We start from the raw sequence: 23,375 nt of genomic DNA, 5'->3' as shown, positions 1-23,375 counted from the left end.
AGCCATCCATAAAACTTTTACCCAGGCATGGACTTCCATTAGATTTGTATGTACTAATGTTTAGTATATTGATTAAAGCCAAGTTAGAGGTAAATTTAAATGCAGATTGAAGTTTGTGAAGTTTCTCATATGCAACTGAACCAAACTTAGATTTTATGGTAAAAAAAAAAAAAAAAGAGCTTTTATAGCTGCAACATTTTTCATATGTTCTTACATACTGTTTTTTTCTTAAACCATTTCTGCTGGAGACAGAGGGATGGACAGGGCTCGTTGTAGCTCCAGGCTCTGTTTCTGTTGCAGATGGCACCTGTGTGAGTGAGTGTGGAGATGGCTTCTTTGCTGATGGCATCTCCAGAGAATGCGAGCCTTGCCACAGGAGCTGTGCAACCTGTGTTGGGTACAGTTACCAGGACTGTACTGGCTGCAAAAACAGCTTCCAGCTGTCTCACGGGCAGTGCCTGAACCCAAGAAATTCTCTGCCAGCTGGGAAGTTGTGGAGGGGTAAGTTGAAACAGGTCTTGTAATCTTCTCTGTTCCTCTGCAGCCTACTACAAAATTTAGAAAGAGTACAGCAAGATCTTGCAGATTGCTTGAAACTGCACTTTTGTCATTTTAAAAGTATACTGACCAAACCCATTGGTTCCACAAACTGAAATTCATTTTCCTGCAAATAGTAGACTATGTCAATATATCAATATGTAATGCCAGTGTTTCTTTGTTATTTTATCTGAATAAAGATTAAAAATATAATTGAGGAAAAAAAATTAAAATATTAAATATGTGTAAGAGATTAAGGTACTGGGAGTTCTTTATCTAAACTCCTAGGTACTTTGTAGATTAGGTTGTAGGCCAGCTTTGTGGCTATTTGTTTCCTCCAGAGAAGTCAATATAAGTTGGAGGAAATAGAAAATAATATAGTGTGCAACTATTTGTGTGTATGATGTGAAAACAACCTATCCTCTCTCTTCTTTTCTTTCTCTGTATGGATCTGAAGTGCTTTCTGAGAGACCAAGTATGGGCTGTAGGGCTACATTCTGACATTCTGGTCCTACACTGGCCATTTCCACAACCTTGACAAAGTAATTATTTTTTTCTTGGTGGTCTCATCCATAGCATGAGGGAAGCAATTCTCTATTACAAAATAGCTCCCAAAAACCCAAAAACTATTTGGAACTAAAATGCCTTTATTTAGAGGTGTTGAGACAACCACTTTAATAATTTTAAACATTATTTTTCTTCTTATCTATCTTCAAATGCAACCGAGTAGTGTCACGAATTTCTTATTAAAAAAGTCTTAAGTGAAGAGGGCATATATAGATTATTTGTCATTCCCATTATGTCAATATATAAAGAAGAATTGAATGTTTATGTTACAAAATAAAACTGTGCCGCTGGAAAAAAGGAGAATTTCAAATTTTATAATGGAACAGTAGAAGAATTTATTATAAAGTTTAGGGATTTACAACACTAAGAGTCTTTAAGAAGACATGGAATGTATCTGACAGGGATGTTTGCTGAATGGAGCAAAAGACCAGATTACTAGCTGCATTTTTGAGTCAAGTAAACATATTTTTCTGGGTCCTATATTTTAATTTGAATCAAACACATCCAAGAATGACAATCCTTAGACCAATTTGATCTCGTATTACAAACTAAAATAGAGTAATTAATACTTTCAGAAAAAATATTGACCATTTCAATTAATTGCCTATCTGTTGGAGAAATTATGCATTATAGATTATAGGAATAATCTTTCTTCACTTCAAAAACATATCAGAGAGACACAAAAAATAAGAATATTTATAAAAAGTTGATCTCCTACTTGCATTTCCTTGTGTTTAATCCACAGAAGCAAGTTTGGCATTTTTTTCAGCTGAAGACTACATCTACATTGGTACCATGAAAAGACCACATCTGTAGTCTGGTCTATCTATTATCTATTTCTCACACTGTTGAACATGGTGACTTCTTGTCAACTTTTTTCTTTTGAGCAGACATCTGATGCAGTTCTGCATAAATGAGCATTTCTGTCCTGTGAAACTTCTTTCTCTCAGTCTTGCATATTATTCGTCTTTCCTTCCAGCAGTAAAGATACATCTGTCGTAGGGACATTTCAAACTGAAAGATATGTCTCACTCAGAGCTATACTGGCTTGGACATTAATGGCTGCTCCTAAGACACAGGATTCCTGCTGCAGCTGGTGATGGGACTCCAGGGAATGCGGCTGGTGGTTGCACAGCTCCTCTTGGACAGACCTGCAGTGATTCCTTCAGTGTGGCAGCTGCTGCACCATGTAACTTCTGGGAAAGTGATGCGAAGCTGGGGATGTCCTGAGCCTTTTTCCCCCAGGCTTCCACATAGAAGTAATCTTCAAGTCAAAACGTAATGAAGTTGCCACTGCGTTAATTGAAATTACATCCTTAAGTAATTACATTTATTGACATTTTCTGAAGTTTCCAATTCAGATACTGTAGTTTCACACAGTTCACATAAAAATAATTGTCATTGTTTAAAAACAACACAACCTGAATTGCTGATTTTTGTTTTGAATATCACTCACTCATTTCTTTTGATGATTTCATTCAAGGGGCAGATGTCAGTTGAGTCCAGATTTCCAACCATACTGTCTATACTGGAAATTCTTGTTGCATGCTAAAGGTCCTTAACAAAAAACATAGAATCCAGGAAGGCAGGGCAAAAACACATTTAGCTCTAGCAGTGCATCACACTGCTAAGGTTGTTCCTGGTTAGAGACTGCAGTGCATTTCACACCCTGATAACATTTTAATATAAATGGATCATTTTAAAAAAGAGAAAAGAAAGCAAACCAAACAACCAAAACCATTCTGTGTTTCACAATCTGTCACAATTCTTTTCTTCATTATCTAAATCTTTCTGAAAGCCTATAAAATTTAGGGAATGCAGTCACTGTCATTGTCTTACACAATTCTGGAGGATTAGTACAAGAATGGATAAAATAAAAACCTGTCTCTGCTCCTTGAAATTTACTATCAGTGAGTATTCTGGCTCTCATACCTGTACAGAAAACATCCCTGGGTGAGGAACAAATGGTCCCTCTCCAGGTCATTTTAAGCACGTCTGTAGGTCCTCCCACTCTTCCATTGTGTATTTCAAAGTTATACCTAATATATACAGATATAGGGAGAAAATAATTTTTCTTTCATACTTGAGGTCAAAAACAAAGCATCTTTCCAAGTCTTTCACCAGCTACTCTGAACAAATGTATCTGGGAATCTTTTATCCCACTTTACCTTTTTTTGTTATGGTGGTTTTTTAGGTTTTTTATGTACTCTTTGATTTTATCTAGGGTTATTTTTTCTTACCAAAATACAAGGACCTCCACCTCATCTGTTTCCAAACTCACTTTCTAAGGGTAGCCTGTCATGCAGCATGACAGGCATGATTCAAGTAGCTTGCCCAAGCTGTAGGGGTTATTAGAATAGTTTCATGATTTTCACCAGCCCTACATGAGCAAGGTTGTGGCTGAGATTTGAGTTTTGACTTGCATCTTCTCTGGCTGTTCAATATAAGCTTCTTACAGTGCGTCCTCAATATCCTCAGCCTCAGTGCCGCACCATGATAGAGCTGAAGTAAAGAATCTGATTTGAACATATAGACCAGATGATTTCTAGTCCTACCATTCTGAGGAATTGAGCTGGGTCTGGTGAGCTTAGTATTAAATAAATAACCTTGTCCTTGCCATGGGAGTGAAGGTAGGAGAGCACCAAATGCATCCTCAGTACATGGCCTGTCCCAGACTGTTGCAGGAAGACAACTCAGCTAGGAAGACAGACAAATTTCCATATCTAATAGTTTACATCAGCTTTTATGATGTTACTCTTCCATTTACTCTTTTTGTTTAGAAATGTACTAATTCAGAGTTGAGGTATTAGACCTTGAATTGTATTACAAACAATGAAACAATTTCTCTTTGGCCCTGCCACCCGCATGAATTCAGTGGGTTCCTCTGCGGGTGTAGTGAGTATGTTGACATCCTGTGGGGAACAATGTGACTTTTGGGAAATGTTTTGCTGGTTACAAGGCTAAAATAATTTAAAGGGCAGTACATCAGAACCTTCCATGGAGAAAACAACTCAGGGTCTGACTTTCTTTGCAAGTTGAGAGACTAGTCCATTTAGCTTAGAATTAAAACCACTGTGAATGTGGAATACACTTCTATTTTCTATCATGTTCAAGATTTCACTTCCATTTTTTTATGCAAGGATAAATTACAGGATATATATGTATATATGTGTGTATATATATGTATATATATATATATATATATATATATATATATATACCACAAATTTTTATGAGCAAGCACTTCAGCATCCAAAACACCCATTAAAAAATCTATTTCAATTTCTATTTACTTTGCTGGTGTATTCTGCTGAGCAAACTGGTATATTCTGCTGAAGCCCTAAAAGATCATATTCAGGACAGAAATAATGCAACATAATTATGTCTGTTACTCAGGCTTTTAAAAGGACAGGAAAAGAAAAGGAGAAAGGTAAAAAACCCAACAATTGAACTCTAGGTTTCTAGCCTGAAATATCTGTATTTTATCTCATGTACCAGATAATTAATTTGGAAGCCAGGAAACACAGTAGTATAAACTTAATTTACCAAGTGAGTACATAGCCCTTTTTAACTGGATTAGATATTTTGCAAATCATGATGAGGTCTTTGTTTTGCCATATCTCTAGAAGGCTGCGCCCTTAAAAACAGTCACTCCTTGGTTTAATATGCTACATTGTAATGAAAATTAAAAATGGGAAAAAATAGGTACGGAATGAGATCAATTTCTAATGATGTAATGTGTGTTTCTTTACATACAGACTAATAGCAACAGTTTACTGTTATGTACCATCCCCAATAATAAGTGCAACCTCCCACAAGCACCACTAACCAACTGCATTTTCATTTTCCTAAATAAAAAGCAAAACAAAATCAGGAAAAATGTACTGGTTGTGAGAAAACAATAATTAAAGCTGTAAAAGGACCTTAATGCTCTACATATATACATGTAAAGGTTTCAGAATATGGGAAGAAGAAAAAAAAGCAATGATCTATGCAGAAGACAAGAGAGAAATCAGAAGTAGGAGGGAAGGGTCACAGTCTTTTAAGAATGAAAATGTTTCGCCATTTATAGTACAGAATTACAAGGTCATGGGAAGAGGTGGCAGGCCATTTTAACCACCACCCAAATGTGAAATTTCAGGTTTCTAGAAGCAAGCAAAAATGATTCATTATCAAATATGTTTTTACGCATGACAATTTCATATTCTGGTTACTTGTTTGTATGTTTATTTATACCAATAAATTCCGGTATTTATTTGTAAAATAATGTAGCTGTTATAAGATAACTAAATTGACAACTAATGGTTATTGGGGAATGTCATTTACTTCCCAGCACTCCTATAATTTCTTTAAATTTACAGTTCACACAAGTCTTCACAACGGGAAAAGTCTAGCATTTTATTACATATGTTTATAATTTTCAATATATTTTACTATATTTATAAATTGCTATCACCTCATGGAGACATGTAAACTGTTTCGAGTTTTTTATTCATGATTATATTTGCAAGAACAGTGCCATGCACAGAATAAAATCTAACAGACTAAGCCACACTTCAACTGGATTGCATTCAAACCACATATTACTACACACCATAAAAGCTAGGCAGGTACCTTGTAAAAGGAATACCATCCCAGTAAGAAACAGTACTTCATTCTCTTCTGCATTCCTTACTAGAGTAATTGCACTACTGTCCAATAACAAAATACATTGTAAATATACAATCCTTTCAGAAAACAGTATCTAGGAGTTACGAATACTACAAATGTACGCAGAGACCTACTTTGATTATAACTAAAAATACAAGGTTTTAAATCCCCTCTTTACTCATTGAAAAGCAGGAATACATGAGATTTAAATTGAAGGAAATAAAACATCTTTTGCTAGTTTGAACACTTCCTGATTGCGCTTCCTGGCCTGATGATCCGCTTTCCAAAAGAACAGGTAGAGAGAGTAAGGTGGACAGCACTAAGGAAATGAGAAACTAGAAAGAGCTCTTGTAACACCATTGTGGTTCTGAATGAAATTAGGGAGGGATTATTCAAATGCTTTTGTACTTCAAGGCACTCTTCTTTATATATGGCCATATCTCTGCTCATATGCCTTGGGTTTTGTAGAGAGTTTCAGCTTTTTTTTTTTTTTAATAAACTTCACATTTTCCAGAACAAGGGGTGAACATGTGAAGAGGACCATGCTTGTTTCCATATGAACCCATGATTTTCACCCTAAATATTTTTGAGGACTCATTTAATTTTTTGCTAAAAGCAGATTGAAAAAATGTTGGAAGTTCAAAGGAACAGGACTGAAGGAAAAAAAAAAAAAAAAAGGGAATATGGGGACATTGTATTAATTGTAAATAAAATTGCACTCTTTTATTCCTTAATTAATTTTGGGGCCACAGTTAACATTTTACAGTGATGTTTCAAGAAAATCTACCATTGTCTCACTCATGATGCAGAACCCCAAATGAGAAAAGAGAATAAGGAAAAAATATAAAATGTTTTGCAGTCTTTCTGCAAAAGTTTTATAATCCCTTGAACAGACTGAATGGACAAGAGCACTGTGGCAGCTTCAAAGCTGCAGTAAAATTTAGCTCAAGAAATAATGAGATTCAGTTTTTCAGATTCTATAAAAGAACAAGAGAGACTTAGCTGGGCCAAAGATATTACTCATTCTGTCAAAGACACAAGAATAAAGATGGTCTTGGCTCAGATTCTGACCCAAGTTTAAATAAAGGGCTTTTGCTTTTGAAAATAAAAAATGGATGTTGAATTTTTTAAAAAAAATACTATAAGTTTAAGGATAAAAAAACCTCAGTAGGTCTCCAAAGATCATTCATTTTGTTGAACAATCAGGTCCTTTAAAAGAAAGGAAAATATAACCCAACAGCCTAAACCCAGTAGTTTTCAACCTTTCCATTTGCAATCAGAGCAAAAACTGAGGAAGTACATGTTCCATGACCATTTCTTCAGCTGTATGAGGCTATTCTTTGGAAGGATCTTACATTTAAAGTAAAGGAAATTTACATTTAAAAAGTTCATATTATTCTAAATATGTGCTTTATTTCAGTTTTTTTGGTAAATGAAAGCCACAGTCACAAGAAAGACTCATTTTGCCTATCCAGATTTTTTTTTAATTTTTAGAATTTTTTTTAAAAATTGTTACAAATTTCTTCTGTCAATATTTAAATTGGGAAATTCAAATTCTTATATTTGACTGGAAGCTAAATGTTGTTTCTGTTGTCCACAAAAGCCTAATTGCTTGTGTACATTCCCCTCTGCTGGCAACTAGTAACTATTACAAAAAAAGAGGACATACTGCGAAAGGGAAAGAGAAATAAAACTAGTTCACAAAAAAAAAAAAAAAATCTTTATTTTGCATTGTAAGGCTTCAAACATTTAGAAAGAATGAGCTCCTTTAAATATTCTTCATCAGTAGTTAACTTCTCTGCTTAACTTCACCTGATCTTCACTCAAACACAACAAAAGAGAGAAGCTCTGCAAAAATAAAGTTAGGACAATAGAAAAACTTATAACAGCCAACTTTTCTGGAGTATTTCTTACATTCTTACAGTCAGCATTAATGACACTTCTTAATATTTGGTTAAATACTGGTGAGTAATGAAAAACATGAAGCTAAGTTGTAGTGTCTCCAAAAAACTATTTGACAGCAAATCTCAAAAAAGTTAGCAATTATCTATTTGAGGATTATTTGCATAAGAGAAGTCAAAATGCTTAAAAAAAAGGTATTCTGCAGGGGAAAAAGAGCTGTAGAAATTAAGTCAGCTAGAGTCAGTGTTAGTGTGGGAAGATTACTGGATCCTTAGTGTTTGATTTGTCTGCCAGCATCCCAGGAAAGCCGAGACTCTTGTGCACTCTGCCAGTGTCCCACTGGGGGACCTTCACTGAGCAGTCCTGCTGGGTGGGAGGCTGGTTCCACCAACTCACTCTGGGAAAGCAGCAGTGTAAGGGAGACCCCTCAGCAGATCTTCCTCTTTTGGAGTGTGTTACCCACTGCCAGTCACTGCTAGTGCCCATGGAGGACACACACCGACAGTTTATGGAGTAACACTCTTTATCCATGTAAAATACTGACAGCTTAAGGTTCAAAGGCTGTCAGTGATAGTGCCTGACTGAAAAAAATGTATTCAAAGCAACCCACAGGCAAAATGTTCTGCCAGCAGAGAACATGATTCTTGCCCAACAGGCATCGCTGTGGGGGAGAGGACAGATTCAGCCCATTGGCTGATCCCAGCAGTTATGATGGACTCTTCCCTACCTTTTCCCCCATTCTCGACTTACTTTTGTACTATTTCTCTGTGTTAAGGTGCAGCTTGAGTGACTCTAGTCAGGCATACCTTTGTTACTGATTGGTGTCAAGTTCTCTCACTTTGCTTTTAAAGATACAACTGTATCTGGAGAAATTTTGTGCCGCACCAGTTGCCAGAAAGAGTAGCAGCACAACAGGCTTTCATTATCCTGTAGAAGCAGTACTCACAAGTAGTCCTAGTAAAGAGTGACTAACCATGTCCTTGCTGAATGAGCTACTGTTAAACACCCAGGTTGTGATCTGCTGTGATCATTACACTGAGACTTTTTTTACTTACTGAGTTTTTGAGGCTTCTCAGCTAATGGCAGTGTCAAATGTGGTTATTAGTATGTGGTTATATCAGTATGTCATATTCATACTGTTATGGACTCTGCCCAGTCACGTTGAATGTGGACCTAACTTCTCTCAATTTTATCTTTATTATTATTCTCTCTTCTTCCCCTGTGGTATGGTACACACATACACACTTTTCATCTGCTTAGTATAACGCCCATAATTTCTTCTTATGGGAAAGGTCTTTATATAAGTTTCCTGCTCTCCTCCCTTGTCTTTATACTTGAAGCATTTGCTTCCATGGTTTTCATTCAAAATTTCAGTATTCTAAACTATTTTACCATAACAGGAAGAACAAAAGAATTTTGTGATATGCTGCATTTGGCTAATCATTACTGTCATCAATCAACCTACAAAAATCATACAAATTTAACTGGCAGGATGAGCTGGGTATGCTAAATGAGGTGCACAGCTCAATCTGCAAGTAACTTTTGGTTTTGTCTTTATTTTGTAATTTCAGCAAAATCAAAAAACTTCTGTGTGATTTCTGTTTGTCCATAATTAATTTTTTCATTAAACCTACATTTAGCCATTGTTGTAATTTGCTGGTATCAAAATACAGAGCTACATGCTGGGTATGTGGTCACATTGCACAGCAGACTTTTTTTTTCTGTTATGATGCTCCAATGTCCTTGTCATTTTTTAGCTGATGGTTCTGCAAAGAGTAATCAAAGTTTGCTTTTCCACAGTCATAAGAACTCCACTTGACACTCATTGGGCCCCCTTTTGGAGGGAAACAGCAGGCAGAAGTAAGTTTGGGGAGAACTATTTAATAGGCATTATTCTCAAACCTTGATAAGTAAGAGAGATAGGCAATCAATAACTGTATGAATTTTAATTTGGGCAAGTGCTGGATTCAGCACCATGGGAAAATGCAACCCTAGTTTCTTATACAGACTTCAGAACAAGAGGCAGAAGAGAAGTGCTGGGGAAAGGGACCTGGGTGCTCTGCCTGATGGCAAGTTCAGTGTGAGTGAGCAGTGTGCCCTGGCAGCCAGGAAGGCCAACTGTGTGCTTCTAGCAAAGCACTGACAACTGGTCAAAAAGGGGATTGTCCTGCTCTTCTCCACACTGATGCAGTCTCAGTTTGAGGACTTTGTGCAGATTTGGGTACCACAATATGAAAAAGACAATAAGCTATTAGAGAACATCCAAAGGTGGGCCATGAGGATGGTGAAGGGTCTGGAAGGAAAGCTTTACAGGGAGAGACTGAGGTCATCTGGGTTTGCTCAGCTTAAAGTAGAGGAGACTTCATTGTGGTTTTCATATTCTCACAAGGAGAAGTGGAGCAGCAGGTATGGATCTCTTCAGTCTTGTGACCAGTGACAGGACACAAGAAAAAGGCATGAAGCTTGGTAAGGGCAGGTTTACACTGAACACCAGGAAATATTTTTCACCCAGAGGGTGATTGAGTACTGGAACATGCTCTCTGTGGAAATGGACACAGCACCAAGTCTGACAAAGTTCAAGAAACATTTGAAGAAATGGTCTCAGCTGCTGGGGTGTCCTACACAGGGCCAGGAGTTGGACATTGATGATACTGACAGTCCCTTCCAAAGCAACATATTCTATGATTAAATGATTTCTGTCTCCTTCTGACTCAGAACTTTTAGATTACAGGGTAATGGTGTTCTACAACAATTTTGTTCAAAATGTCCAAGTACCCCATTAAAAAAAGTCCCCAAATGTACATACTTTCTAGATCTTTCTGTTTGCAACCTATTAGTATAACATATCCATATTTGGGGTTGGAGCACTACATTGAAGTTAAGATTTTTGGAATAATTATAAAATTAACAACATTATTACTGTTCTCATTTGTGATGAGCAGTCCAGAACAATGCCTTAGTGAACATGAGTAAAATATTCATATTTTCCTTTAATACAACCTGTAACTTATCATTTAGGAGAGAGGATTCAAGCACAATTATTAAGTTCTTCAACTTTGTGAACTCCAAAAATTTGCAGAGGTGCATTTTCAAAAACACTTTAGGAAAAGCCATACAAAGTGTCCCTTCTAAAGGGAGGAGAAATTAAGAAAACCAGATGGTAAAAAAAGGAATTTTTTTCCCTTTCATTGTAGATGGAAATAGAAAACTGCTGTCCTGTGACTCTTCATGTATGACCTGTGAGAAATCTGCTGATGTGTGTACTTCATGTCCAGAAGGTAACACTTCAGCTTCCTTGGATAAGTTTGCAAGTGACTACAGTATTTCATATCCTACATGCTTCCAGGGAATGTTTTTGTCAGTGGTCACTACAAAGTCCCTTAACAGCTTAAGAGGCAATCAGACAATGAACAATTGAATTCAGGCAACAAGGCATGCCCTTGGCAATATGGGTCAAAATATTGTTGATGGCTTTCCTTATAATTAAAATTTGTACATATCATGCAGGAATTACTAAATAGGGATTTCTTCAGTGAGACATCCTAGATAATCCTGATGATTCCTTCTAACTGTCAATGTCAGTGAAGTGTGAGCAAAAATTTTGGGAAATGTCTTAAGAAAGCATGTTTTATTCATGCTTTTAAGAACCAAAGTTGAATTTTGAGAAGTTGAAAGCTTTTTTTGTAGCTATCCAAGGCAGAAATCTTTAAAATATATGTCTAATTGATGTCTTTACCCCCCTGGGTTGCTCTTCTGCCAGGAAAATTTCTTATCCCTGATACCTGTGTTTCTCTGTGCCCTCCAAAATATTTTGGCAACGTTGCCAGTGGAAAGTGTGAGAAGTGTGGGCATGACTGTGAGGTGTGCTCTGACCAGTGGCACTGTCAGAAGTGTCAGGCTGAAGAGAACCAGCTGCTCTTCCTGCACAAAGGCAGATGTTTACAGGAGTGCCCTGAGTAAGTAACCCCTTTTATATCATCCCTGATTTTTTCTCTGTGTGCTTTCTCTTTAAAGTTCAGATCCATTATTAAACTTTAAAGGAAGAAGTTCATGTAACACATGCTACCAGAAATTAGGGTAAATGTAGTTTTCAGATTGCCTGAATAAACAGTATTTGTTTTGGTTAGAGAAAAAGTAAAAAAATCAGAAGTGAAGGAAAGACATTAAATCCTATGAAAGATGGAACAGCTCTCAATGCCTTTAACAGGAACATGGTACTTCATGGCAAATGATAATACAGGTTCTAGACATCCTCCAGTTTGTTCCTTTCTCCAAGTAGTACAGAGCAGAGATATAAACTCAGACAGTGAACATATTAGAGTCCCGATATGTAAATACAGTGCATTGATATGTAAATACAGTGCATTGATATGTAAATACAGCGCTTAATTATGTGTGTTTGTCTCTTTGGCTCATATGTATTTTTATATATTTTTATATGTGGAATTTAAAAATATTCCCATTTGATTGCAATGGATATTAGATCAGGCACATGAGTAGATCAGGTTCTCTCTTTTCTATGTTTTTTTTATCAACGTTCATCTTATGTATATATACATAAAATCAATGATATGCAGAAAAAAAGCTTTGCTTGGTTAACCCTTTTTCTTCAGAAAATTGTGAAGCTCCTGCTTTTCTTGCAATCTCTCTGCCACTGCCTTCCTGGTAATTTTGTTGAATAAGTCAGCGAGGGCCAGTAGAACAGGTTTTCTTCATTAAATGTCACAGCGAGTTGGCTTTATTGCAAGATAATTGCAATAAAGCCAACTCTAGTCCAGAAACAATTTTTAATATTAGAAACTGAGGCATACAACGATGAATTGTGTTTTGACATTAATATGTTTCTTGTCAGTACTAGTTTCCCAGTTATCCCACCCAGAGTCAGTATAACAAAATTTAAAATTTTATATACCACTAGTTATTTCAGCTGTTATTATCCCCCTTTTTTTCTCTAATTCAAGTCTGTAAATAATAGCTTCCCATCACTGAGCAAAATTCACAGGGTTTAGACTCCAGTTTCAGACTCTGAGGTAAAGTTCTTGAGACAAAACTAGTCTCCACTGGAGCAAAAAATTAGACTATTTATTAAGGGGGTAGGCTTGGGTTTGGGGACATGTTTTTAAGGGTTAAAAAAGTGAACAAAAGGTTTGGCTTATTGCACAAACTATTTCTGACAGAGGAATTTTGAAAACTGGGCTAACCATGTGCTCAACATTGGTGAAAGAAAAGATGACAGGACTGTGAGAAGTAGTCGCAGGACCTTGATAAAAGTCAGAGGAAAAAAAGAAAAGATAATAGGTCACAGGCATAGCTCCTCCTTCCTTTTCTCTAACCTTGCTTCTAATGCATCTCCCCGGAGTTTCTTTGGAAAAATCATGTCAAAGAACAGAAGAAGCAGCACCCTTCTATAAGGAGTAACAAATTTGTTATTGTAAAGTACATATTGTGGGAATACTTCCTGCCTCAACTTCTTATTTAGCTTTCATCAATGGCTCTGTGGATTAGCAATCACCTCAAAATGTTGACTTATCCATCTTTTAACCTTGCAACAATTTGATTCTGAGTGAAATTGAATTCAACATTTCTGTTATACATCTTCACCTGAAGCAGAGATGCAGATTTTTTTCTGTATTTATGACTAGTACTCCCAGCTGTGGCTCCCCACATTTGCTCTCACACCACAGATACCAGCAAAATGTACTCCCTCCTTGCCATCTCTAGCCTGCTGTCACTAAGTCAAGGTGTTATGTAAATATCCTGCTTTTTTTTTTTTTTTTTTTTTCAATCCCTGACCTCATTCTTCCTACCCTTCACATTTCCAGAGTTGTCTCTTCTTTTTCTTCTCTCTAAAGCCACTGAGGTTACCCTTCTCTTTCTTCCCTTGATATCAGTATTGCGGATCAGCTGCACAAGACTAGAGATTGCATGTTTTCCCAAATGATATATATCTTTCTATCTTATGTAAGGGGGAAATAAAGACATAAAAGTTCAACATAACCTGGACAGCAGACACAAGAAGAAAGGAAAGCCTTCACATAGCACTAACCATGTATATTTTCTGCTGTGAGACACAGGGGAAGTTAAGTGGAAGATGTGCAAAAAATTGTGTGAGAAACATGTTTGATCTAGTGAAGTGCACATGCTGGGAGAGTCTCATTTAGAGTTGTAATTCTCATAGTCTGGAGTGACCAACAGTTTGCTTTGTGGTTTTTTCATTCCATAGGGGATATTTTAATGATTCTGAAACTTGCAAGGAATGCAGTGGATCCTGTAAGACATGCATGGGAAGTGCCACCCAATGCTTGTCCTGTAAAAGTCCTTTGCTTCTGGAGCACCGGGAATGTAAATCTACTTGTTCAGAGAAGCATTTTGCCTCTGAAGGAATCTGCAAACATTGCCCTGAAATGTGTCAGGAATGTATTCATGATGAAATATGCACAGGTATTACAAAGAACATCTGTTGTTGTCCTGGTTCAGGGCAAATTTGGGAGAGAACCCCCAAAGGGCCCCCCTAGGAAATCGGATTCTACCCCTCCCCCAACCAGTCTAGGAGAAAATACTTCCTTGGAGAAAAGTGGAAAAAAACTGTTTATTAAACAAGAAAACTTAATATTAAACAATAAAACCCCTTGCTGCTCCAAAGGAGATGACAAACCCAGCAAGTCCCCTCCCCAGATTCCAGTTCAGCTCACTCAGTCCCTTATCAGTCCCTCCGCCGCTGGAAATGCCGTGGCCCAGGCCCGGCCCGGCCCACCGATGAGAGCTGCTGGTGCTCTTATGGTTGTTCAGTCCAGAGCAGGTGTGAACAGGTCCAGAGAAAGGGGAAAAAGGGAAAAAAAAGCACAGTCCAGGGAACTTCTTTGCCTCAGCTAGCTAAACTAACTAAAAAGCAAAAAAAAAAAAAAAAAAGAGAGCTCTGTCCTGCTGTCTGTTCATCCACAGACAACGCAGTCCAGGATCAGGAATGTGTAGGAGTGAGTTCAGTGTCTGAAAACAAACTGCGCGCCTCCTCTCCCCCCTCAATCCTTGGAACAAGTCTTAAAGGTGCAAAACTTACTATTCAGCATAAACGGAACGAGACGATTGGGGATAAAAGCATCATATAGTCAACCTAGCACAGTTGTGTAGAATAAAATCCACCTGGATCTGTCTGAAGAGAGATTGGCAGAAAACCAAATCCAAATTCAGTAAAGTGAAAAAAAAATTTTTAAAAGTGCATATCATTGTTAATATCTAAAATAGATTATGATGAAACTAAATGCATATTAATGATTTGTAAATCTTTCACATTGCTTTGCCTGGTCCTGTGGTTCCTCAGAGATTCCTGCTAGTTTGATTTTATTTTTGATCTAGTGTAGCCAACCTTAAAAACTTGGATATGTGTACCAATGTGAAATACAGAATGTTTCTTTCCTAGCTTACTTAAACTTCACATCTCTTTACCATTTTTGCAATGACCATGTCTGTTAGAGAAAGAAATCCCTGTGAAAAAAGATATTAGGAAAGTCTTTGGTACCCAGGTGAGGCTAAATGCACACCCCCTCCAAAATCCCCCCCCCCACCCAAATATTAAAGCTGGTTAATATTGAGCAAGCCATTCTAGAAACATAAACATGGATGAAATGAAAAACCAACAACCAACAAACCAAACCATAAACAAACATATTAAACCCAATACTCAGAATAAAATAGCAACTTATTCACAGCTCTAGGCAAAGACAACCATTTAGGTCAATACACTTGAGGAAACTCATATTTCAATAATAAACTAAACAAAACTTCAGATATATACATTCCTGATTTTGCAGGAAGTTCATCATGCAGAAAAATGTCAGAAAAAGGTCATCTATATATTAGTGTCAAATGGTTTGGTTAGTATCACCAAAGATGAGCAGGTGACTTTTTTTCAGAGTTACTTGCTGTAACACAGAAGATATCATTTGAGGGTTGGCCAGTGTAGGTCTTCTGGAGGACAAAGATTTGAAAAAGGAAGTCCTACCTTCTCAAGGTGTTCTGATGACTTCTGTGATGACATACAATCCAGAATGTAATGTTTCCTAGGACTTACCTTCTCTCGCACTTGGGTTGGAATTTGCTGCCCATTTGCTTACAGATGTTCTGCTGTCCCCTTCAGAGTGTATGGACGAGTTTTTCCTGCACGACGGGAAGTGTGTACGGGAATGCCCTTCACACTTCTACCCTGAAGACAAGCACTGCTTTCCCTGCCATGCTGACTGCAAGGACTGCAATGGGCCGGATTCTGATGACTGCACAGCATGCACTTTCAGCTTGTTTTTCCTCTACAATGGCATGTGTTTTCAAGAATGCCCTGAGGGGAGTTACTATGAAGAAGCCACCAAAGACTGCCAAGGTTGGCAACTGCTGTTTTCCCCAGAAAAGTACTGAGCTACAAGTGGGTCTGTTTAAGTGTCACCCCCTGAGGGCCTGCGTGTGACAGCTAATGTTGTTACCAGTGTCTTGGAGTTGAAGAGGACAGCCAAGGCAGAAAAATAATCTGACTCATTGTAGAACAGCAAAAATTGAAGAAAGCGGAGACGGAGGTAGCTAGGATACTTATGTTTATTATTCAAGTCAACCACTGTGGTAAAATACTGACATTTGCTACAGAATTGCTGAGAATTGCTGGAGATCCTATTCACTGTTGCAAAAGCAGTGTTGATGCAAAAGCAAACCTAAGGAACTCCTTGCATAAGATTGAAAATTACTTCCCACAGGTTTTCATCCTGAGATTACAGCTGTTTCTTCAAAAATTAAAGCTGTATTAACACTCTGAGACAAATTCAGAAAAGGTGAAATTCCTATTGTTTGTCTTTTTCAGCATGCAACAGGACATGCCAGACTTGCTCTTCTTCCACCGCCTGCCTAACTTGCAGAAATGGATGGATACTGAACCATGATGGGCACTGTATGTTATCTGGATACTGCTCTCCCACTGAGTACTACCTTGAGGAAAGTCAGACCTGCAAATCTTGCCACAAGAAATGCATCCACTGCTCAGGACCTACTGAACACCACTGTCTTAGCTGTGTAAATAACTGGTATCTTCTCAGTAAGTGCCTTTCTCCTGCCTCTAAATTTAGTTCTACACTGAAAGCATGGAATAGACAAGTTTTTGTCATATTTGCAAAGCATTTGGGCTGCATCAACCAATCCAAATACTGCAAGGAGGACATGACAAGTCATTAAATTTTGCAGAGATAATTTCTTCAGCAGGGCTATGTGGAAACTCTGTGAGTCAGGGCTTGCCGGGGCTCACAGGACTAATGCCAGATTTCTAAATAGCAACAAACACCATGACTGAATGAAACTTGTATGTTTCACTTACTTGGTATGCACTCTTCCTATTGTTTCCTACAAGGACTTTAAAAATATGCTACCCCGAGGTTTATTGTTGTTCTTGCTGCTGTTAATGTATCTATAAAAGGTGCACATTTCCATGTTGGCTTCTTTAATCTCTGCAGCAACCTGATGAGCAAAGGAATACTTAAACATCTGTTAAAGGGATTACTAAGTCAGCGTCTAATGGGTGGCTATGGTGCAAAATCAGTTTCCTGACTTTGGAGCAGAGAGTAAGTTTAAGACTATACAGTCTCAGAAACAAACAGGAAAAAAATTATAAAATCCCCACAATAAAACATTTCTTCTCTACATATTCTTCTAAAAGCAAACAAAAATTTTAGAAAATCATTGGGAGAAAAAATATTAAATAATCCTTTGTGCAGGAAAGAGCTAAAAACCAGTGTAAATTAAAAATGAACCAAAGCTTTTTGAGTCTAATTCTAACACAGATTTTACATTCCTATATTTCTGAGACCTTGCATCGGATTTACCTTTTTTATCAACACACTGAGCTGTTTTGTACCATTACAAATGGTAAAGTTGATGGACAAATGCAGATAAACATATTGCCACTGAGATAAAAATGCCAAAAAACCTGAACCTGAAAGTATCTTCCTTTGCCCAACTGCAACCCAAGCAGCAAAATTATCAAGACAAATATGTAATAAGCACAAGCAACTTGTAATCTACTACTTTATTAGCTTTATGCACTTGCAGCTAATTACAACACTACTATCTTCTCATTCAGGCTTCCTACTACAATGACTGAAATTTCACTGAGAAAAGTGGGACTTATCTGGCTTTGCAGCATTAAAGACATTTAATTCTATAACATAATGTAGAAGCCACAGACAAGGGTAAAGACCAGTAAACAAATTTCATTAAACCTCAAATTTACCATCAGATTCATCATCTACACAGAATGAAATTAGATTGATGCTTAGAGTGAGATCTAGGGAAAAAAAGCAATGCAGATAAAAACCTGCCTTACTACTTTTGATTATTCAAAGGAAATAACATCTGCTGTTCATTATTATGCTACTTTATTTCTGACAAAGATAAAAACCTGCCTGTCCTGAAGAGCTTGCTAATATGCATAAAATACAGAAATGAGGATTAATGAATTTACAAGAATCAAAAAGTAATTACTGTACCCCAACTCTGGGTTTTCTTGTTCTGATACATCACCTATCAGCAGCTCGGGCTGATAGAGAGTTTGCTCTAGTACAGCTGCATGAGATGTTTTATAGCAAATACTGAGTATGATGTGCTACTTTGCATTGTTGTCTCTGCAGACAGAACCTGTGTTGAAACATGCCCAGATGGATATTATGCTGACAGCACAGAGAGGCAATGTTCTGCATGCCACAGCACCTGTGACACTTGCACTGGAAAACACAGCTCACAGTGCCTTTCCTGCATAATGGGTTGGTACAGACAAGGAAAAAGATGTGTAACCCAGTGTCCAGCAGGGTAAGGACCAAGATCTTTTGCTAAGAGCCGCATCACAGAGAGAGCTTTGAGAAATTAGATCACTTCAGCATCCTACATCAGTCTGAAGTAGAACTGAGTTTTGTTTTCAGAAGAAAATTTCTTGTATTATCAAAGTACTCTAATGGTGGAAAACCTCCCTTCCCTGTAGAAAACGCCAAAATTGTGTCCAGATGGGAACTGCTTAGATGTGGTGTGGACATGATTAGAGTATGATCCTGGCTCTTTCTATACAGAACAGTGTGAACCAGAACAAGTATACTAAGTTATAGGTCAGTCAGCCTGAGCACAGGTGGAAGAGCCTCCAAGCACCACTGTGGCCTCCACTTAAGGACAAGAAGTTTGGATAAGGTTATATTTTTTTTGTGTTGAGTTAATGCTTACAGTGGGTGATAAGAAAATCAACCATTAAAACAAATTGGAACTGAGCACTCATAATTCTAAAGAGAAGCTTTATAATTAATCCATTTGAGTTCAAAATGTGAATTCAGTGTTCTGGGAAATTCAATTTTGGGAAATTCAAATTTAGAACGTTAACCTATGATTTCTCTTTCATGTCCATTTAAATTAAAACGAGAGTTCAATGGATCACACTGGCTGTCCCTCCCATTAAACTAGAAAACTTTAGTGACCATATCTCAGCAAAATCACACAAACCTTCCCTACTTCAATACTTTATATCTCAATTCAACTCAGATTTCAGAAATTTTTGCTGTAAAAACTACACAGAGTCATGCTTTGTAGCTGAATTCCAATGGCCAAAGGGAATGAAATTAACTCTATTTCCACTGAGATAACAAATACCTGTGTTTATTTAAGCATGATGTTTATAAATGAATGTAATCACAATAAAAAGCTAAGGATTAAATAAATGTTCGTTTTCCTATCACTGCTGGCCTTTATGCAAAGCTATGCCTATCTGATCTATCTCAGGTATTTTGCACAGAATTCCACTGGATCATGTGAGAGATGCCACAAGAGTTGTAAGGAGTGTATGGGACCTCGAGCCACAGACTGTCTTTCCTGTAATACATATTTCTACCTGTTGCACTCCACGAACGAATGTGTTAGCTCTTGTCCTCAGTACTACTACGAAAACAAGGACAACAATGTCTGTGAGAGATGCCACTCTTCCTGTTTAACTTGTGAAGGTAACAGTATTTGTTCTGCTTTGAGCAAAAAAAAGGGGTCATCAAAACACCTGGAATCTCAGCTGCATGATCTAGTAACACTTCACAAAGATACTAATCACACACAGAGCTACCAATCTGTCCACAACTTTGGATGTCCATCACCCACAGTGGGTGATGTAGACCTCTCCCAGGGGCTGCTGAGCTTTTTCTGGCTCTTGGTGACTTGTTGCACTCATGTTCTATTGATTTATTTCTACTGCGTTGATAATTGAGGTGAAACCAAGTATATGAATTCCTGTCAAGCTTTCTCCAGAACTGCTTCCAACAGAGAGCACAAACAGAGAGCCAGCCACTTAATAGGGAAGGCTAGGACCAAGTCACATGTTGTCAAGTCAGTGAATGGAAAAAATGGACAACAGCAATGAATTTACCATCAGCCAGGCCTCTCACAAAAATGCTCATCACAAAAAAATGGGCTTACAGAGATGGACCCCATTTTTCCCATGAATATTAAGAATGACTGAAAAATACCTCACTCTTTGAGCTGTCCTACTGTCTGCTACTCTGTGAAAGCCAAGGAACTTAATTCCAACTACACATCTTTACAGCCTACAATGGGAATACTAAAGACCCATAAGGCACATCTCTAGGTTGAAAGGAAAACAGAAATCAAAAGCACAATGATGTTTGTTGCTTTTAATATAATTATGTATTTCACAATGTTAACTTTCAGAGATTGACAGTTTTGGTCTGTGAGACACTGCTTTTGGTTTCTCAATTTTCCTAATTAAACCACTTCTGAAACAAAAAGCATTAATCTTCTTGGACCCATTTGGTGTCCTTTTTTACCTGAACAACACAAGATTATAGCTAATGGGTTCCATGCTGCAGCTTAGAAGACCATGCATTGTAACACACAAATTGTTTTGGATAGTGGATATAATGGACAGTACAGATAGCTAACTGCAACATAATGATATATGTGGAAACTATACTTAGAAAGAAGACACATTCAAGAATGTGCATATTATTGAATAACAATATTATGAAAAGTAGCAGAAATATTTTTGTTTGGATTTGCAACAAAAAAAGATAGGCATTTTAATTTACATACCACCTCCTGTGTTTTTCACATTATTTGGTCTAAATACTATAGGACAGGATTTTTATCATCATTACAAAGACAGAATTATAAAACGCAAGACAGTCTGAAATGCACCTGCATTACTGATATATCAGCAAAGAGCATGGTGTCTCTTTGTCAAGAGCAGTAAGGAAAACCATGCATTGCACAGTAATTTAGGAAGTTCTCTGTGTTATAGAAGGTCACTTACTTCAGCAGTTTAACATCTGCTAATGCCAGTTCCTTGCATTTTCATTTTCTTCTTTTCAGACAATGGCAGAAAATGTCTAGGTACAGGGAAATGGATGGGTGTATCTTGACACTTAAGACAAATCCATCCCCTCAGCGTTTCACAGAAATTCTGCATGCAGCATCTGTCTTTAAAAAGTCTTTGACACACAAGGAGTATATGGTCCTCTGGCTGTGCCTAGTGAATAATGGGTTTTTTTTTTAATGCAACTAAATTAGTTATTTTTCTATTCAGATAAAACATCGCTTAATTCACAGTTGTTTGAAAATAGTTAACAGGGCAAATAAGTATGGATTTTGTGAAGGACAGAATCTGGAGAAGGTTCTCCACATTTTACTTCAGCGCTCTGATCTAATTTGTCTTCCTGAATATGTCAGAGGTTTCCTGGACAGCTGATTCTGAAATAATCTTTTCATGACTATCAAAACACATAAGAAATAAATTTTGTTTGCACATAAAGCCCCAGGACTAGGCACAAGCTTTTTCTAATACCAATCACTCCATGTGGAACTCCTCAATAATGATTGTTGCCACATTCTTCATAGCAGGGGTCAGTATAATTTTTAAAGGAGGTTACCCGACATTTCCTGTTGTAATATTGTTTTGTTTGCCTGTCTAGGGAAGGGAGCATTCAGTTGCACGTCTTGTGTATGGAGCTACAGTTTATTAAATGGAATGTGCAGCTCAGACTGTTTAGTAGGTGAATACAAAGTCCAGGAGACACCAGGACAAAAGGTACCTACTTGAAGGATTCTTCTACACAGTACAAACAACTCATGGCTCTTCTCTGAGTTTTTAATGGTGCCTATCTTTAAGTATGCTTACTTTTTTCCTCTTTTGGCAGGGGAAGCCTTGTTTCTTTTTCTGGGGTTACGTTATAGTCAACAAAGATATCAAAACTACATGAACAAATCAGTTCTATTAATGATACAGTGTTTTTTTCTTCCAATATAACTGAGATTTCCTCTTGGATTTCTGATGCCTTTTCTGTAAGAAATCCTTCTGCATTTTTGATTGACAGCTTTTCTGGCAGAAAGCTCTATTAGAAGGACAAGCTGAAATTAACACAGCTGTATCTTTAATTGAACAGGATTAGGTTTGGGTCTGCACCATAAGCCTGGGTACCCCACCATCCAGATTTCCACACCAATTGTCTTCTAAAGACATTTATTCAAGAATATAGCAGCAAGGCATGCCTGGGATGCTACAAACCCTGGAGTCTCTGTCCTGGAGTATCTTATTGACAGTCCTACTTCATAGCATTGAATCTGAGAAAACAGCCTTATTTGAGGCTGGGGAACCACACAGGTGTGCAGGTCTTTGCAAGAGTTTTGACTCTAAGAAATTATGAACAGCTATGATCCTGCAATCTTGCACAGGTTCTTCCATGCAGGATAAACAGCCTTGCAATCCTAACTGCAAGTTTGGTGAGAGTTTATTGGAGTTTCCAGAAGTTCACAGTGAACAGGTACCATGGCCAGAAACTGTGAGCATTGCAAATACTGAAACCACTGACTTCAGAGCATTCTGCAAGGCAGGTGTGATCACAGTGACCTCTGGTAGCCTCCGTAAACAGAGGTTCCCAGAAGCCTGGACTTAGGAAGACTATTTGAATCTAAGCTGTTTCCATAGAAAAATAAGCCACACAATTGAAGAGAAATCAGTTTTGCTAAAAAATTTTCAACCACCTTTATTTCTTACTTCTGCTTCTTCCCTGCGTAGAGAGAAAATTCATACTCTCAGCTTTTTCCCCAGAATATTTCATATTGCTTCTTCCATGTCAGTTACTCTTCTAGCCCAAAAAGCTTAAAAGAATGAGTAAATTTCAACATCCTGCCTAGCTAGGTGAGATCTCTAAGCTTTTAGAACACTTTACATCCCACAAGGAGATCAGTGAGAAATCAGAAAATAGGAAATTTTGAATTTGTATTGTATCTTCACATTGACACTCATGGTGCCTAGAGATGACAACCACGATGGTCAATGACAGGACAGAACTGCAAGGTCAGGTCCAAATCACACAAAATCAGAGGTGCATTGCTTGTGTTCTATGTTTGAAGGAGAACAAACCCAAGTGTGAGAGATGTGACAGCTCATGCGTTGAGTGCAAGGGACCTGGTCCTCTCAACTGCACAGTCTGTCCAGCCAGCATGCAGCTCTTCCTGGAGGAAAGCCGCTGCCTGCCCTGCTGCAGCAACACTGACCCAGCAGAAACCCCAGAGTGCTGTGACTGCAGTGAAACACAAGGTAGGACCATGCTGAAAAGCAGGAACAGTGCTAAGTGTCCTATGGTTGATTATGCTGACATGCTGCCTAAAAACTCAATTAGAGCAAAAATGTGCTATTGATAAACAGTGTGTTT

At 37.7% G+C, this 23,375-nt stretch overlaps 1 protein-coding gene across 2 annotated transcripts in view; it reads left to right on the top strand.

Annotated features, from left to right (window-relative positions):
- PCSK5 (proprotein convertase subtilisin/kexin type 5) overlaps positions 1–23,375 on the top strand; it is a 223,206-nt gene that overhangs the window by 198,068 nt on the left and 1,763 nt on the right. Inside the window, exons 27-37 of one of the 2 annotated variants that reach the window (XM_059873882.1) lie at positions 301–501; positions 9,457–9,516; positions 10,851–10,934; positions 11,417–11,612; positions 13,880–14,097; positions 15,791–16,027; positions 16,496–16,726; positions 18,312–18,489; positions 19,441–19,658; positions 21,633–21,748; positions 23,074–23,260. In XM_059873882.1, the coding sequence (XP_059729865.1) occupies positions 301–501; positions 9,457–9,516; positions 10,851–10,934; positions 11,417–11,612; positions 13,880–14,097; positions 15,791–16,027; positions 16,496–16,726; positions 18,312–18,489; positions 19,441–19,658; positions 21,633–21,748; positions 23,074–23,260 (1,926 nt within the window). The remainder of the gene's footprint in view (positions 1–300; positions 502–9,456; positions 9,517–10,850; positions 10,935–11,416; positions 11,613–13,879; positions 14,098–15,790; positions 16,028–16,495; positions 16,727–18,311; positions 18,490–19,440; positions 19,659–21,632; positions 21,749–23,073; positions 23,261–23,375) is intronic. The other variant, XM_059873883.1, reaches the window with a different exon arrangement.

The sequence above is a fragment of the Haemorhous mexicanus genome, chromosome Z (assembly GCF_027477595.1).
Source record: "Haemorhous mexicanus isolate bHaeMex1 chromosome Z, bHaeMex1.pri, whole genome shotgun sequence".
Taxonomy (NCBI): domain Eukaryota; kingdom Metazoa; phylum Chordata; class Aves; order Passeriformes; family Fringillidae; genus Haemorhous; species Haemorhous mexicanus.
This window is presented reverse-complemented; position numbering and strand designations above follow the sequence as displayed.